The sequence below is a fragment of the Rhineura floridana genome, chromosome 6, assembly GCF_030035675.1.
Source record: "Rhineura floridana isolate rRhiFlo1 chromosome 6, rRhiFlo1.hap2, whole genome shotgun sequence".
NCBI classification, from domain to species: Eukaryota; Metazoa; Chordata; class Lepidosauria; order Squamata; family Rhineuridae; genus Rhineura; species Rhineura floridana.
In genome coordinates this window covers 50,808,371-50,823,711 of record NC_084485.1, presented here as the reverse complement: position 1 = coordinate 50,823,711, position 15,341 = coordinate 50,808,371, and the positions used below count along the sequence as shown (strand labels likewise).

The 15,341-nt window shown below is 43.1% G+C and overlaps 1 protein-coding gene and 1 long non-coding RNA gene across 3 annotated transcripts in view; one reads left to right on the top strand and one right to left on the bottom strand.

Moving 5' to 3' along the window:
• ADORA1 (adenosine A1 receptor) overlaps positions 1–9,828 on the bottom strand; it is a 93,575-nt gene extending 83,747 nt beyond the window's left edge. Inside the window, exons 1-2 of one of the 2 annotated variants that reach the window (XM_061631813.1) lie at positions 9,072–9,828; positions 3,801–4,166 (exon numbers count right to left, since the gene is read on the bottom strand). In XM_061631813.1, coding sequence (XP_061487797.1) covers positions 3,801–4,141 — 341 coding nt within the window. In that variant the 5' untranslated portion in view covers positions 4,142–4,166; positions 9,072–9,828. Of the gene's footprint in view, positions 1–3,800; positions 4,167–7,228; positions 7,336–9,071 lie in introns of those variants that run through there. The other variant, XM_061631812.1, reaches the window with a different exon arrangement.
• LOC133387304 (uncharacterized) lies at positions 9,446–13,682 on the top strand. Its single transcript, XR_009763447.1, has 4 exons — positions 9,446–9,907; positions 10,519–10,578; positions 12,906–12,994; positions 13,119–13,682. It is a non-coding gene; the product is annotated as an uncharacterized LOC133387304 (long non-coding RNA).
• Positions 13,683–15,341: the final 1,659 nt, after the last annotated feature.

The following is a 15,341-nucleotide window of genomic DNA, read 5'->3' as shown; positions in this document are numbered from 1 at the left end:
GGAGCAACAATACCCACATTTGGAAACTGACAGTGGTTCTTTCAGAAAATTAAAAATGATAGAGGCATAACTGAATATGGTGTGCAAACTCATCCTATTTGGGGATCAGATGATCCAACCTCTATGTATTGAAGGATCACAGAGAGCAAAGGGTTGCGCAGGCTAGCTTCTTTCCTGGTGACCACGCCCCCTGCCATTCATGCATTAGATTGGCATGTGAAAGGACTCTGCATGCATGCTGATGCAGTCACACAGAGCTCTTCAATGCAAGGGGGCCCCTGTTTTGCCAGGAGTCCCCTGCATGCTGCCCTGGGCTCCTGCCAGGAGGAAGGCGGGATATAAATCAAATAATAAATAAATAAATGTGAAGGAACTCTAATCTACATGCCTACATCAGTATATATGCATAGAGCTCCTTCACATGCTGGTTGAATGCACAGATGGTAGGGGGTGTGGTCACTGCGCATGTTGGGGGCAGGGCTAGCCAGCATAGCTCCATGACCTTCATGCATTCTTACAATATGTGTCCATGTTTATCTTCTGAACCCCCAACTATTGTTTCAATTCTATCAAATGCTATAGTTTTTGTAGTGCTTCTACACACATACAAAAAAACACCATGCAAAACCTATTTGAAGGACAGGACGACAGGTCCAAATAAATATTTGAGCAGTTCACCATGGGAAGCAATGCTATTTTAAACTCTCTTAAAAACGATGGTCCCTCTCAGTTTTGAAGCCTGGCAGTGGCGAAGAGTGATTGTTGCAATGGAGGAGATCAGTGTTGCCCTAGCAGAGCTGCAGAAATCACCCAGAGGTTCATTGTTTCCTCTTTAATGTTGGTACACTCATCCTGCTCAAGTGAAGTGCCCTCCTAGCATTCGGGCATGGCTCTGTACAGTTTTGGCTTGTCCCACATGCTGTAAGCTGTGTTGAAACAAAAAGGGATACTTTGGAGAGAACACTTCTCCATGGCTTCTGCCCCAAATGATTTAAGGGAAAGCTTTCTTGGCAACTGAGGAAGAGCCGCTTCTGCATAGTTGTTAGAAGGTCTGATTAAGCCCAGGAGATCCAGGTTCAAATTCTGCCTCAGCAATGAAGCTCCCTGGGCGACCTTGGACCAACCATCATCTTTCAGCCAAATGTACCTCACTGTGTTGTCATGCAGATAAGATTGGGGAGGAGACCCTTGTAAGGGTGGGGCAAACATTTTGAACTAATAAATAAATAGTAAGTAAACAGCCTTTCCCTTCACGTGATCAGCAGGGCAGACAAGAGGTTGATATTTAATTTGGATGAGTGGATATTTCTTTAGTTTCAAATGAGAATCCATGCAGGGCCCCCTCTGGATTGACCTTTTGTACTGAACAGATCTGATACCCTGAGACATGAATTTAAGAACCCTATGGATACAGCCAGCTCTACTATTAGACAATGCTCAGGTGGCAGATGCTAGCAAAGAGAGAGGCATCAAGGGGTGGAAGGACAGAGCAGTCTATGCCATGTGGCTTATTCTGAACACATACACACAAGCTAACTTAATGTATTCAGATGTGGTGAAAGATGCTATCTTTTCACCAGTGCTGAAGAGAGATTCAGCTGGCAGTAGGGATGGGGGAGGAGTTAGATTCAGTTTGCATCTGAAGGCTAATCTTTCAAACTTGCACTTTCTGAAACAATATGAGAACTGAAACACAGCCATCCCCTTTGAAATTCACACATATTCGGATTTTGTGGTGCAGTTCTCCAACCAAAACAATGTTTACAAAATATGCATATATTAGGGGGTAGTGTGCATAAAAATGAAGATATTAGTGAATACAAAATGAATTATATTAGGAGTCATCGGTTGCAAAAAAAGTGTACTTTAGTCAAAATTGCAAAGAAAAATGTGTTTAGTAGGAGAAATCCACACTCAAATGCTGAAGAATTTTCAGAGGATTTGTTTAAAAAAAGAAATTCACAAATGTGGGGAATTGAATTCAAGATTGGAAAAATGAGAAATTGAGAGAACTGAAATTGACAGATCTTTCTATCCCTAGCTGTCAGTTTAGTCCACTCAGCTTCTGATTGTAGAATTGGGGTGCACCAGGGGCTGTGTGGGAATCCTTTGCCTCAGGCAGCAAAATGCCTCGCATCAGCCCTGTCTCTGCTTTCTTTTATTGGCTGTTGCTCATTAAAACCAGGCTATTCCCACATTCCTGATAGCCAGGTTGTCCAAGCCAGACTTACTTCAAGCCCCTTTCCAAGAATGTAGGTTTCCTTTCTCTCAGCCACAGGAGGGGGTTAGCAACCATCCCATATATACCTAAAGCTCACTGTAACCCAAATATAATTTTTATCAATCCTATTTTGAGATCTGGTGCTAAAGCAAACTGTGCTAACTGTGTGGGTGGAAAGAAACACAGCACAGCCAACAACTCCACACTCTGTTCTGTGCTTTACAATCAATACAGAGTCACACGTACTTATCTATAGGGTTAACCAGATTCAAATGCTATAGGCCAGCTACATCACTGACACCACTAAGTATTCCAGATGAGCGACCAAAATAAGGTGCACTTCACAAAAAAGATTCTTACCCCGCAGTTAACCTAGATTTTATATCTGCACCTGTGTCTCTGCATGTCAGTTTGTGGATTCCTTCAGTGGTATTCTACATGCACACACATGCACACACACACACAGAGTTAAATGGTCCAAATCATACAAAGCAAATTCATTTTTGCCGGCTTCCAGAATGTCCAAATGGCTCAAAATTGTTTTGTATTCCCCCATTTCACTCAAAGTCAGGCTGGAAGGGCATGTGCTCTTTTAACACACACACACACACACACACACACACACAAAGACACACACGAGAGAGAGAGAGAGAGAGAGAGAGAGAGAGAGAGAGAGAGAGACAGACAGACAGACAGACAGACAGACAGACAGACAGACAGACAGAGACAGAGAGTTTGCTCTCCTATATAACTCCATGAGAAGCTCCTTCCGTGCTGTACACAGGCAGCCCAGCTGTGAGCTCTAATGTTTTAATTACCTGTATATCCTAAACTACAAATGGAATCTGAAATAAAATGTTGCAGTGTGAAGTGCTGCTGGTCAGGATTCCAGCCATACTATTCCATTCCCTCTCCCCCTAGTTTTCTGTCTCCCCCCCCAAAAAGTCAATCGTCATTCTGTTTCCATTGGGCATGCTCATTGGGCCCTTTGGGGTCCCCCCTCCCTTTCAGGCTTTATTTTCTTTCTGTTTCTTTTTAAAAAATAATAATTTATTTTTCAGATGCAAAATAAACCATCAAAGTTACAAAAAACAGAATCAACACAAGAGGTATTAACAAAATATCCTCCATTTATTTTTGACAGGTGGGGAGCTATTCGCTCATCTCTCCTCCCCCTTCTCCTGCAGTCCAGTAAAAGTTCATTTCTGCAAATCTTGGGATTCCCCCAAGTCTGCTAATACTTTCCTTCATGTATGTATGGCACTGTATTGGCTACATAAAACAACATCACTCACAGCCTGAACATGGGAATTGTTCAAAGGGTCCCAAGTGATGGCAGGCACTGTGGAGCACCCAAGGAAAAGCAAGGCATCAGCCCCACTGGGCCCTGGCAAATGCCTCAGTAGACCAGGTCCTTTCAATAAAAACAATTAACAGACCCTGAGATCTTGGAAATACTGACAAAGCCACATGATTCCATAGAAGAAGCGTCGATTCCTTCTTATCCAATATAATATTTGCAAAATTTTACTGGATATGACAAAAATCTAACTCAGTATTTTCTCCCCAAAACTCTTACCGCATTGGAATCTTCACTCTGAGGTAGCGATCCACAGCAATGGCCAACAGGGCCAGGATGGAGCTTTCAGTGAGGATGAGGACAGGGCATGCTACCATCAGGCAGCTGTAGAAATTTATCCGCGGTCCAATGTTGATGATGATGGCAAGGGGGATGACAAGGGCTCCCACAGCAACATCTGCAACTGCCAGTGAGACAATGAAGTAGAAGGTGGCATCCCGTAGGGACTGGTTCACTTTGACAGCCCAGATCACCAAGATATTCCCAGGTATGGACACAAGGGCAATCAGCACCTCTATGATGATGTAGACAGCCTGGAAGCCTGAGATGTTATGCGGCATGGTGCTTTGAGGACCCTTATGTTGCCTGAAATGATCAACGGATTAATAGGTTTTAAAGACAGAAGAGACCACCAAAGCATTCAAAACCCAACCTTATTTCTTTATTGCTTTTATACCCTGCTTTTTCTCCTGCTGGAGAAAAGCTGCCTTATACTACGTCAGACCATTGGTCCATCTAGATCAGTATTGTCTACACTGACTGGCAGCAGGATTTGAGACATGAGTCTTTCCCAGCACTACCTGGAGATGCTGGGGACTGAATGTGGGGCCTTCAGCATGCAAAGCATGAGCTGTACCACTGAGCTATAGCCCTACCATAATAAAACCATACACAAATATAGTGACTTTATATGCAACCAAAAATAGTTAAATAATTAAAATTACAATGAAACAATGCCAACTTTAAAAATAGGAGCAGCACTATATAGCCTGATCTCCTCCCCTCCCCCAATATACGTCAGTAAGTTTACAGATTTCCTTGTACTTCACATTTTCCGTCACAAGTTCTAAAAAACTCCAAGGATTTCCCAGTTCTAGCAGAGGCTCCCTTATTCTTCCCATACCATTGACTGAGCCTGTCAAGCTCCAGCTCCAATTTGCCATCCCTTGCTAGCCTGGACGCCATCAGGAACTTCATAGGAAGAGGCAAGGTAATCTGGGTGAGTCTGCTACGCAGAGAACCTGCCCTTCTGCTCATTCTGGCTGTTGCAATGAGTGATTAGGATTTCCCTAATGCCACCTTCGATCCCTATCTGTCCTGTTCAGCAGGCAGGTAGCTTTCAAGTAATGTCTAAGAGAGCATCTCTCAATGCTGCTGATTCACATGGTTGGAGAATAGCATTGCAAAGGTTCCTAAGAGGTCACCCTTGCCCACAAATACCTATTCATATTATTTCTTTATTAATTTAATGTATATCTTGCCCTTCCTGCCAGTAGGAGCCCTGGGTGACAAACAAAAACACTAAAAACACTCTAAAACATCTTAAAAATAGTCTTTAAATATATTTAAAAAACATATTTAAAAACATATTGAAACATCTTTAAAAACATCTTTTTTAAAAACCTTTAAAACCACCTTAAAAAGCAATTCCAACACAGACTGGGATAAGGTCTCTACTTAAAAAAATGTAAATGTACTGCCTTCAAGTCAATTCCAACTTATGGCAACCCTATGAATAGGGTTTTCGTGGTAAGTAGTATACAGAGGTGGTTTACCATTACCTTCCTCTGAAGCTGAGAGGCAGTGACTGGCCCAAGGTAACCCAGTGAGTTTCACAGCTGTGTGGGGATTCGAACCCTGGTCTCCCAGGTCGTAGTCCAACACTTTAACCACTACACCACACTGGCTGTCCTCTACTTAAAAGGCTTGGTGAAAGAGGAAGGACTTCAGTAGGTGCCGAAAAGATAACAGAGATGGCACCTGTCTAATATTTAAGGGGAGGGAATTCCAAAGGGTGGATGCCACAACACCAAAGGTCCACCTCCTCTGTTGCATGGAATGGACTTCCTGATAAGATGGTGTCTGCAGGAGGCCCTCACCTACAGAGCGTAGTGATCGACAGGGAATATAAGGGGTGAGATGATTCACAAGAGTCTTGTTTAAATGAATATAGTTTGCATTGCTTCTACAAGATTATCAGGCTTTTCCAAAGTATCCCCTCCCCCTCCCAAAAAACACCTGTATTCCAGATGTTGTTTGCAGAAGACAGCAGAGAGGAGAATTTTGTCTTTATGTAAGTAAAGCTATACTGACAAGTTAGAAATGCTCCAAGACCTTATTTATCAAGGACACTCCCTATTTGCCCCAAATATTCTAATAACCTTTCTCCCTGATAAATCACATTCCATGGCTATTAGCAATCATGGCTGTTTATTACCTCCAGGATCAGAGCATTCCTTTGAATACCAGTCACTGGGGAATGGCAGTGGGTTATTGTTCTGCCTCTGGGCTTCCCATAGGCACCTGGTTAGCCACTCTGGGAAATAGGCACTGGATTAGATAGGCCAAGGATGGGATCTTGTGGCACACCAGATGTTGTTGGACTGTAACTCCTGTCTTTCCTGACCAATGGGAGTTAGAATCCAACAACATCTGGAGGACCACTGATTCCCCTTCCCTGGGACAGGGTTTTGTTCTGATCCAGTATGTTCTTATGCTCTTACAATCCCTGTTTTCTTCCCATTTTATTTATCTATTAATTTTATTAAGAGATTTCTGTACTGCCCTTCACCAAAGGTTACAGAGCAGTTTACAAAAACAAGATAAAAGCATAATACACTATAAACAGAAACATTAAATAAATAGCCTAATTAACAACATCATAAAATGACTGCAATCCAATACACACTTACCTGGGAGTAAGTCCCATTGAACTCAATGGAGCTTACTTTTGAGTAGACAAGTATTCGATTGTAGCCTTAGTCTCTTAAGCCTCTAAAAGCCCAACACAAAGATGCATTTTAACTGGCATCTAGAAGAATATAAGGTTGAGGCAAGATGCACTTCAGTGGGGAGATCACTCTACAGATGTGGAGCCACCACCAGAAAGTCTCTCCCATGGGTCCCCACATTAATTTAATGCAGGGACCGCCAGGAGAGCCTCTTCCACTGATTTTTAATGCATCAGCATAACAATGACCATGAAATTTAGGCAAAATGTGCATATTGCTAAGGTGGTGGTGGATTAATGAATTTGGAACATCCTGTCATTTCTCTGCATTCTTTTCTGTGCTAATCTTCTTCCCATGGAAAGCTACATGCAGTGCTTTCATGGCTGCAGATCAGTAGTTGCCCTTGATGTGTCACTGTTAAGTGTGCAGCTGCTTCATAAGCTCCCCCATCCCAGAAAACATATTTGGCGTGACTCAGCACCTGAGCTGTTATATCTCAGTTACATTGGGAAGTAAGTCAGTCTCACCAAAATCAATATGGGTTATTTCCAAGTGCTTGGGACTCACAGGAATGACAAGCACATCAGTTCCCATTCAATAGTATAATGCATCATTTTGCATTGCCAATAATATAGACCTGTAGCATTTCTTAGGGTTACATTTGTATCTAGCATACTTTAAATAGTGCTTCCCAACCTTTTCATTCTTAGTGTCCGTTTTTCTCTCTCTGTAGGAGCCATAAGGCAGTTTTATCATCTGATCCAACAATCACCTCCTTCTCTGAATTACAATAGGAAGTATTAAATAGGTATCTGCCTTAGATCAGGTTGTCCATGTTGTCTGTCTAACACAATATTATCTATTGCGATGGATAATAGCTCTCCAGGCAGAGAGGGGCCTTTCACATCACCTGCTTCTTCCTGGTTGTTTTTGCAACTGGAGATGCCAAGGATTGAACCTGGGAGCTTATATATATATGTATCCCACCTTTTCTCCCAGTAGGAGCCCAGGGTGCCATATCATCCCAGAAAATATGCTAATAGGGGGACTCTTCTGCAAGTAACGTTTGCAGAACAATAGTGCAATGTCCTGTCCATACATAATAGATGTGGGGGGGGGATAGTCAAGCTGCTTGCTGCCTCTTAAAACATAAAATTTAGCAAGATGTGCATCTTCCAGACAGGAGTTGGAAGACAAGGTAGCATATACTATCTAAAGAAAAGAAAACCAAAGATTCACAAAACAGTGGCAGGAAGTGGATGAGGAAGGTGCACTTGCTATTATCACTTCACAGACACATACTCAATAGGTGCACTTATACAACCACATTGCCCATATCAACCACACCACAACAGCAACAAAAGCAAAGTCCAGGGGAATTACTACCTGTCCCCAGATACAAAATATTGAACTGAAAAGGTATGAATGTTTGGGAAATGTGACGCCTCTGCAATATGACAGCTACCTTGAGGGAACACATGCAAATTGCACACAACAAATGGGAAGCAAATGCAGATTTATTGTGCAAAGAAATGGGTCTTGGGGCAGTACACACAAGTTCAGGTTGGGTGGCCCATTGTGGTTTCTGATTAAATGGGGTTAGCATGTTTCCATTTGTACCTAGAAAAAACTTTATGCTGAAAGAAACCCTCAGAGGTGTGACATGCAATCTTGCAATAGGTGTGTGCATGCATTAGTGTGACTGCCAAAGGTGCCAATTGGTGGCATGAAAAATGACACCCTACCCGCCGCACGCATACATGTCCAGAGTACTTTTGGAAATGTGGTTTCCCCTCTTTTAGGGAGACTCTCCCCACTCTCCCCGCCCCCATTGTCATGTTACATTTTTATGGTTACAAAGTGATCACGGTGATAGTGCCACAGAGGAAGCAAGCAGAGAAGTCATTCCCATTGCTTCAGTGAAACAATTGTTTGTGCACAGCTTTAAAGCCTAGCGATAGCTCAAGCAGCAATAAGGCAGCTAGCCTCTAAGATGCTACAATACTTAAAAAAAAAAATCACCGTTCTGTTTCTTTTGGGTTTTCTTCTAGCAGACTTCGTTTTGGAAGAATGAAAACAGTAGCATTTCAAGGGGCAGTGGTGGCACAATCTCTCTGTGGGTCAGAGAGGAGAAGCTTACTTGAGGAATAATGACCATCTCCTGATCTGTGCATCCCTACATTTTCCTGACACTCACCCCTCTGACCTCTGACTATCTCCAGCCCCTCCTCCCCCCCCTTAATCTGGTTTTTCTCTCCTCCTGGGATGTCTTGTCTCTGAGCTACACACACACCCCAGTCCAAAATTCCACGGGAAAATTTGTCATGCTTAGACCTGATTTTTGTAACAAAGGCAGCAGCACCTCCTTGCTGGGATTTCCCCTTCAAATGATATGTCTGCCTCGATACACTTCCCGACCACAAGATTAAATTCCATCACTTAAATAAAGAAATAGCAGAAATCACCCTGCACAATGTGTTCAGAGACAGAGAGAGAGAGATTGCCCCAAACAAGCAAGAAGTACAAGAATCAGACTCACTTTCTCTTGCACAGGGTCCAATGTGTGTTAGTGTTTCCTCCGCCAAGTGAACACTTCACACCCAGGACAAGCAGGCTGGGGGAGCGTAGGCACCATTCTGCTCTCAGATGGCTCAGGTAGACCCTCGTGTCTCTCTTGGCATCCTGGAGGTGAATGAAACCTGCCTTCTTTCCTGACAGCACGAACTTTTACTCCCTTGATTGCAAGGAGCGCTTGATTCACTGCGGTGAATCTGAAAATCTGATGCAGGCAGGCAGCTCTCATCCCCAAGTCTCTGCTCCTGCAGCTTCTAACTGCCTTTCACAAGCTATCACATGGTCCAGCACACTGCACCGTACACTGTGCCTGCAATGTTTTAAAGAGGTAGTGGCTTGTTTTTGTGAGTGAGTGAGTGAGTGAGTGAGTGAGTGAGTGTGTGTGTGTGTGTGTGTGTCAAGGCGACCGGGGTAAAGGGGGGCGGTCTGGTTCTCTTAACTGCAATAGCACGCTGCACCGGACGGAGCGTCACTGGAGAGTGCCTCTTCCCTCCATATCCCAGTGACCTGAAATCCTGGCAAGTCAGCCATTGTCACTGCAAAAATGCTTAATTCTAAAATTTAAGGGGCTACTGATGAGCCTTCTGTTTAATCTGCCTATCCACTTCTACGAAAAGGGCCTCTGCATATGTTCAAAGGCATTTTTATCTATTTATGTTTCATCCATTCCAATACTCAGCTTAGTACTGAAAAGAGATTTCAGAGCTGGGTTCCAGAAAAAATTATCCCCATGCCTTGAGTATATTTGCAACAAGCTGGCCTCACAGGTATCAGAAGAAATGCCTGCTTCAACTGTGATTTGTAAGTATGCTGAGGACAACTGCTGATTGTTACTGGATTTCAAATGGTAAGTCAGGACCCACAATCAGGTCATGGTCTGATCTAAAGTGGATTGTAACAGCAGAGCTACCACCTTGTAGCAAAAATTAACAAATGGGTCCCCAAATGCCTATTGGGGTTCAAGGTGGGTCTCGGGTCTGAAAAAGTTGGAGACTATGACTGCATTCAGACATGGGGTTTATTGTGTTAGTTTTACTGATGATGACGGTAGCCCTTCTGTCCCGATTTCTAACTTTCCTATTCGCACTGCACTGCCTGTTGTATTATGGAACTGTGGCCTTTTGACTGATATTCTGCCATCTTATGCTAAATTTCATTCACATCAGCAGGGATCCTGTGACACAATTACTATCATTGGACATGTTGCTATTCCCCCAGCCTTTCCACCTATGCACACTTTTGTTCCCCCAGGATTCCCCTATGAACATAGCGGGAAAGAACTGTAAGCTGGTATTCCACCCCACTTGTCACTTTATTCACATGATTTTCTGGGTTAAGGGGATTGTAAATAGTTTTTTTCTGGAAGCAATTAGCATGGAAATGAGGACTAAACTTTCACTATATTCTGCTAGATTTCCAGATGTGGCCTTTACGGCGTGTGAAAGATCAAATAAAATGTGGAAAATTATCAGGTAAGGAAACACCTGGAAAACTGAATAAACTGCTGTCTGAATGCAGCCTGCTGCTCTACTCTGGGTGCCCCCATTGTCTGAAGTGTGGTGGGTGGCAACTAGAACACCATTGTCTAATGTGGTGCCCCACTTCTCTCCCCAATAAGACATCCTGTTATGCATTTGGCATCAGCCAAAGGCCTTTTTATTCTCCCAGAGTTTTAAAAAAGTTTGAGCTAGTCTTTATGCTGCTTTTGATTGCTGCTTTTGTTGATCTTTTTCTTTACTGATGTATTTGCAGTTTTATAAACTGCCTTGAAAATCAACATTGAAGGGCAGGCTAGAAATGATTTGATTCAAGAGGTGTTTTTTTTTTTTTAAGGCAAGTGGGACATATGTGGTATAAGGGGTACTTCCAGACAGATGTTCAGTGACAACCTTTCATTTACTTGAAGAGTGCTATCATACCCCCCCAATCTCCTCTTCTCCAGGCTAAACATGTTGGAATGTATGAGGTTCAACTCCAACTTGGTGGGTTGAGGCTGCATGGGGTTAAAAAGGGTAGCTAGGGAGGAGACCTCTTTGTTGCTAGGCTATACCTGTCCTTTGTTCCTTGCTGTCTCTCCCCCTCCTGCTAGACTGATATGCACAGGATGTTGATCCCAGTTCCTTCCCGCCATCCCAGTTCCTTCTTCTCTCGCGCGATGGGAGCAGACATCTTTCCTTTGTCTCTCCCTCTCAACCAGCATGAGAGCTGCACTGGGACCAGTGCAGACTGCTCCAACATAGCTAGTTAGCTAGATATAGGACTCTTTCCTATCAAGCATGTACTTCCAGAATAAAGTAGTTCTTTCTTATTTTAAAGCTTAAAGTCTCTGTCTGACTAATTTGCAGGGAAGGTAGAATCTTAGCAAAGATTCAAACACACACACGTAAGCTCGTTCAATACTCTCCATTCCGTTACTCAACTCAATAGAATTCCGACAAAACATGCCCAGTTCTTTCAGTCTCTTCTCATAGGGCTTTGTTTCCAGTTCTCTGATCATCCTTGTTGCCCTCCTCTGAACCTGTTCCAGTTTGTCTGCATCCTTCTTGAAGTGCGGAGACCAGAACTGGATGCAGTACTCAAGATGAGGCCTAACTAGTGCTGAATAGAGAGGAATTAATACTTCACATGATTTGGAAACTATACTTCTGTTAATGCAGCCTAATATAGCATTTGCCTTTTTTGCAGCCACATCGCACTGTTGGCTCATATTCAACTTGTGATCAATGACAATTCTGAGATCCTTCTCACATGCGGTATTGCTGAGCCAAGTATCCCCCATCTTATAACTATGCATTTGGTTTCTTTTTCCTAAGTGTAGAATTTTGCATTTATCCCTGTTGAATTTCATTCTGTTCTTTTCAGCCCAATGCTCCAGCCTATCAAGGTCCCTTTGAATTTTTTTTGTCTTCCATGGTATTAGCTGTGCTCCCCAATTTTGTATCATATGCCAATTTGATATGCATCCAAGTTGTTAATAAAAATGTTGAAGAGCACTCGGCCCAGGACCAAACCCTGTGGTACCCCACTTGTTACTTCTGCCCAGTTTGAGAAGGAACCATTGATAAGCACTCTTTGAGTGCAATTCTGGAGCCAACTGTGGATCCACCTGTTAGTTGTTCCATCCAGCCCACATTTAGCTAGCTTGCTAATTAGAATATCATGTGGCACTTTGTCAGAAGCTTTGCTGAAGTCGAGATATATTATGTCCACAGCATTCCCACAGTCTACAAGGGAGGTTGCCCGATCAAAAGATGAGATAAGATTAGTTTGGCAGGATTTGTTCTTCATAAATCCATGTTGGCTCCTAGTAATCACTGCATTGTTTTCAAGGTGCTTACAGACTGACTGCTTTATAATCTGCTCCAGAGTTTTCCCAGGGATTGTTAGGCTGGCTGGTCTGTAGTTCCCGTTCCTCCTTTTTGCCCTTTTGAACAGCCCTGAATCTGTTCTGGGTTTCCCCCCAACCCACCAGAGCAGATTTGGGGATGTGTGGGGCACACACAGGGGGAATGGGGGAAGTCGCATTGTGCTAGCTCTAATCCTTGCATTAGTGCAATTATTTTGTTGAGTACTGCCCATAAGAACATTATAAGAGCCTGCTGGATCATGCCAATAGCCTGTCTAGTCTAGTGTCCTGCTGTTATAGTGGCCAAACAGATTCCTGAGGGAAGTCAGCAAACAGGACCTGAGTGCAATAGCGCTCTCATTTGCTCCTTGTCTTAATACAACCTAGCAATTTTGTTTCCGGCAGCGCAAACAATACAAACATGCCTATTTCAACTGATTTTCACCTGTACAGATGATGGCATTTCAGCAGCTCAGAATCAGAGGGCCTATTCCCTCAAGATTTCAAGACATGTTGCAGGATTACCTTGAAACCTAATCTCAGTAAGTATATCAGGACATTTCCCCCCCCCTAATTTTGTTTACTATATACAGATCTTGCACAGCACCTCTTTATCAGAATTTCAGTATAGCTAAATATGTAAGACTTGTGTATTTTTTTTTCTAGTGCACCAACTGTTGCCTCCCTATGGCCAAAAAAGCACAACCCTGCATTGTACCCATTGTGATACATAACTAAGGGCAGTTAATGTTTGTACTTGTGCAGTTCCTATAAAAATAAAATAAAGGTGTGTATGTGTGCACAGGTACAGAAATACCTAGATTCATGTCAAGAATAAGAAGGGGGGGGGAGAGAAGGTACTGATGAAAGAGGCCAGAACACACATCATGGAAGCATTCCATCAAGGACCTCCCTCTGCTATGACTGGGAAACAGCAGTACAGCTATAAGTGAAAGAAAGAAGGGCCATCATTAGCTCGGCTGAGAAGTTTATTTGTTTGTTACATTTATAGCTCACCTTTCTTTCATTACACAAACCCAGGGCAGCATACTTTTGGTTCTCAGGCAGTCTCCTATCCAGGCACTGACCAGACCTAGACTTGCTTAGCTTCAGCAAGATAGCAGCCTCATCTGCCTTTACACTCAGACCTTGGACTGTAGGACTGATTAAGATACCTTAATCAGGCTTTTTCTTCCATCAGCTGCCTCCGGCAGCAGCCATTACACCAGTAGTACCTGTAGTACAGGTAGGAAAAAGGAGGCAGAGCCACTCCATCAGCTCAGCTGAGAGAGTAGCCTGTTCTTTTGGCCTGTTCTCCTTGAACTTTTGGCCTGTTCTCCTTGAATTGCTTTCCATTCAAGCTGATTGGCATAAGAACTCTGTAACTGAGAATTAGTGGCTGAGTTTGAATTTTTCCTCTTTCCTCCTAATCTCTTGTCCTTTTGTGTCTTGATTTTTAGATTGTAAGCCTGAAGGCAGGGGCTGTCTTATTACTGATCTTTGTAGGCCACTCTAGTAGCCTTTTTTGGCTGCAGAGGAGAGTAGTAACCCTTAGCCTTATGGGGTGAGCTAGGAATTATTATATTGACCAACACATTCCTAAAGAAGCGTCTAAAAGAGGTAACAGATCAACTGGGATTGTGTTGCTGCTGATGGAAACATGTCAAAATATGATTTATGAAGATAGGGCAAAGCTTGATGCAAGATGAATCTAGTTTGCATTGGATGGCAGGGCACAAAGGACAGCGATGACAGTTCACCTTAAACTGACATCTTGATACCTGTATCACCATTCTTCACACAAATTAATTTTTTATGGCTATATGAACATTTATAAGTGACAGAATGGTAATTGGCAATGAATTATTAGATATGACAGAGAGACAAATAAAAATTAAGGTCATGCGAATAGTAATTGTATATACTGAAACTGTTGTTGGGCACTTTTAAAATTGCAACTAGTAATAATGTAAGAAGGTGGCACAGTCCACACCCATTCACATGTTTGCTAGTCATGGACCAAAATAAATTTATTCATTCATTCACCCATTCACATGATCCATTTTGGCAGGTGTGGGGAACCTTTGGCCCACTGCTGAACTACAACTCACATCAGCCCCAGCAAGCATGGGCAATAGACAGGCATGATGGGAGTTGTAGTTCAGCAACATCTGGAGGACCAAAGGTTCCCCCCACCTCTGTTATATGGCATAGGAATTATCACTCGGAAAAGCTATGAATGACACAGAATCTGTTTCTGTCTTTGTTGTCACCATTGTACCATCAAGGTAAGTGGCTGAATGGATAATCCAGCCTTATAAATAAGTCCTCAAGAGTTACTAGCTTGTTCCCCCCCCCGGAAAACCCTATTCATAGGGTCGCCCATAAGTCGGAATCAACTTGAAGGCAGTCCTTTTCATTTTCAGCCTCCTGGAGGCTAGCAGAGGAGGAACAGGGAGCTGTATTTCTTTGCTGGGAGAGGAGGATGAGGCTTCCCCCCCTTTATTAGACCACTAAGGAGCAGATCTTGGAAAAGTTACTTTTTTGAACTACAACTCCCATCAGCCCCAGCCAGCATGGTCACTGGATTGGGCTGATGGGAGTTGTAGTTCAAAAAAGTAACTTTTCCAAGCTCTGCTAAGGAGAATGTGTTAGAACCTGCTAGGACCCAAACTAAGGACCTTTGGATCTGTGGGCAACTGCCCCATGTGGCGCTGCCTTGACAGCAAGTATAATATGTCATAACTTCAGCATGAAATTCCAGATAACATTTTCATAAGTACATCAGAGTCCTGTGGTACAGAATTAGCTACTGTTAGAGAGTTGGATGCTGTCTGGAAAGGTCACAAAAATATTAAAGGGATCCGTTCCGGCCCTGGGACCAAACCT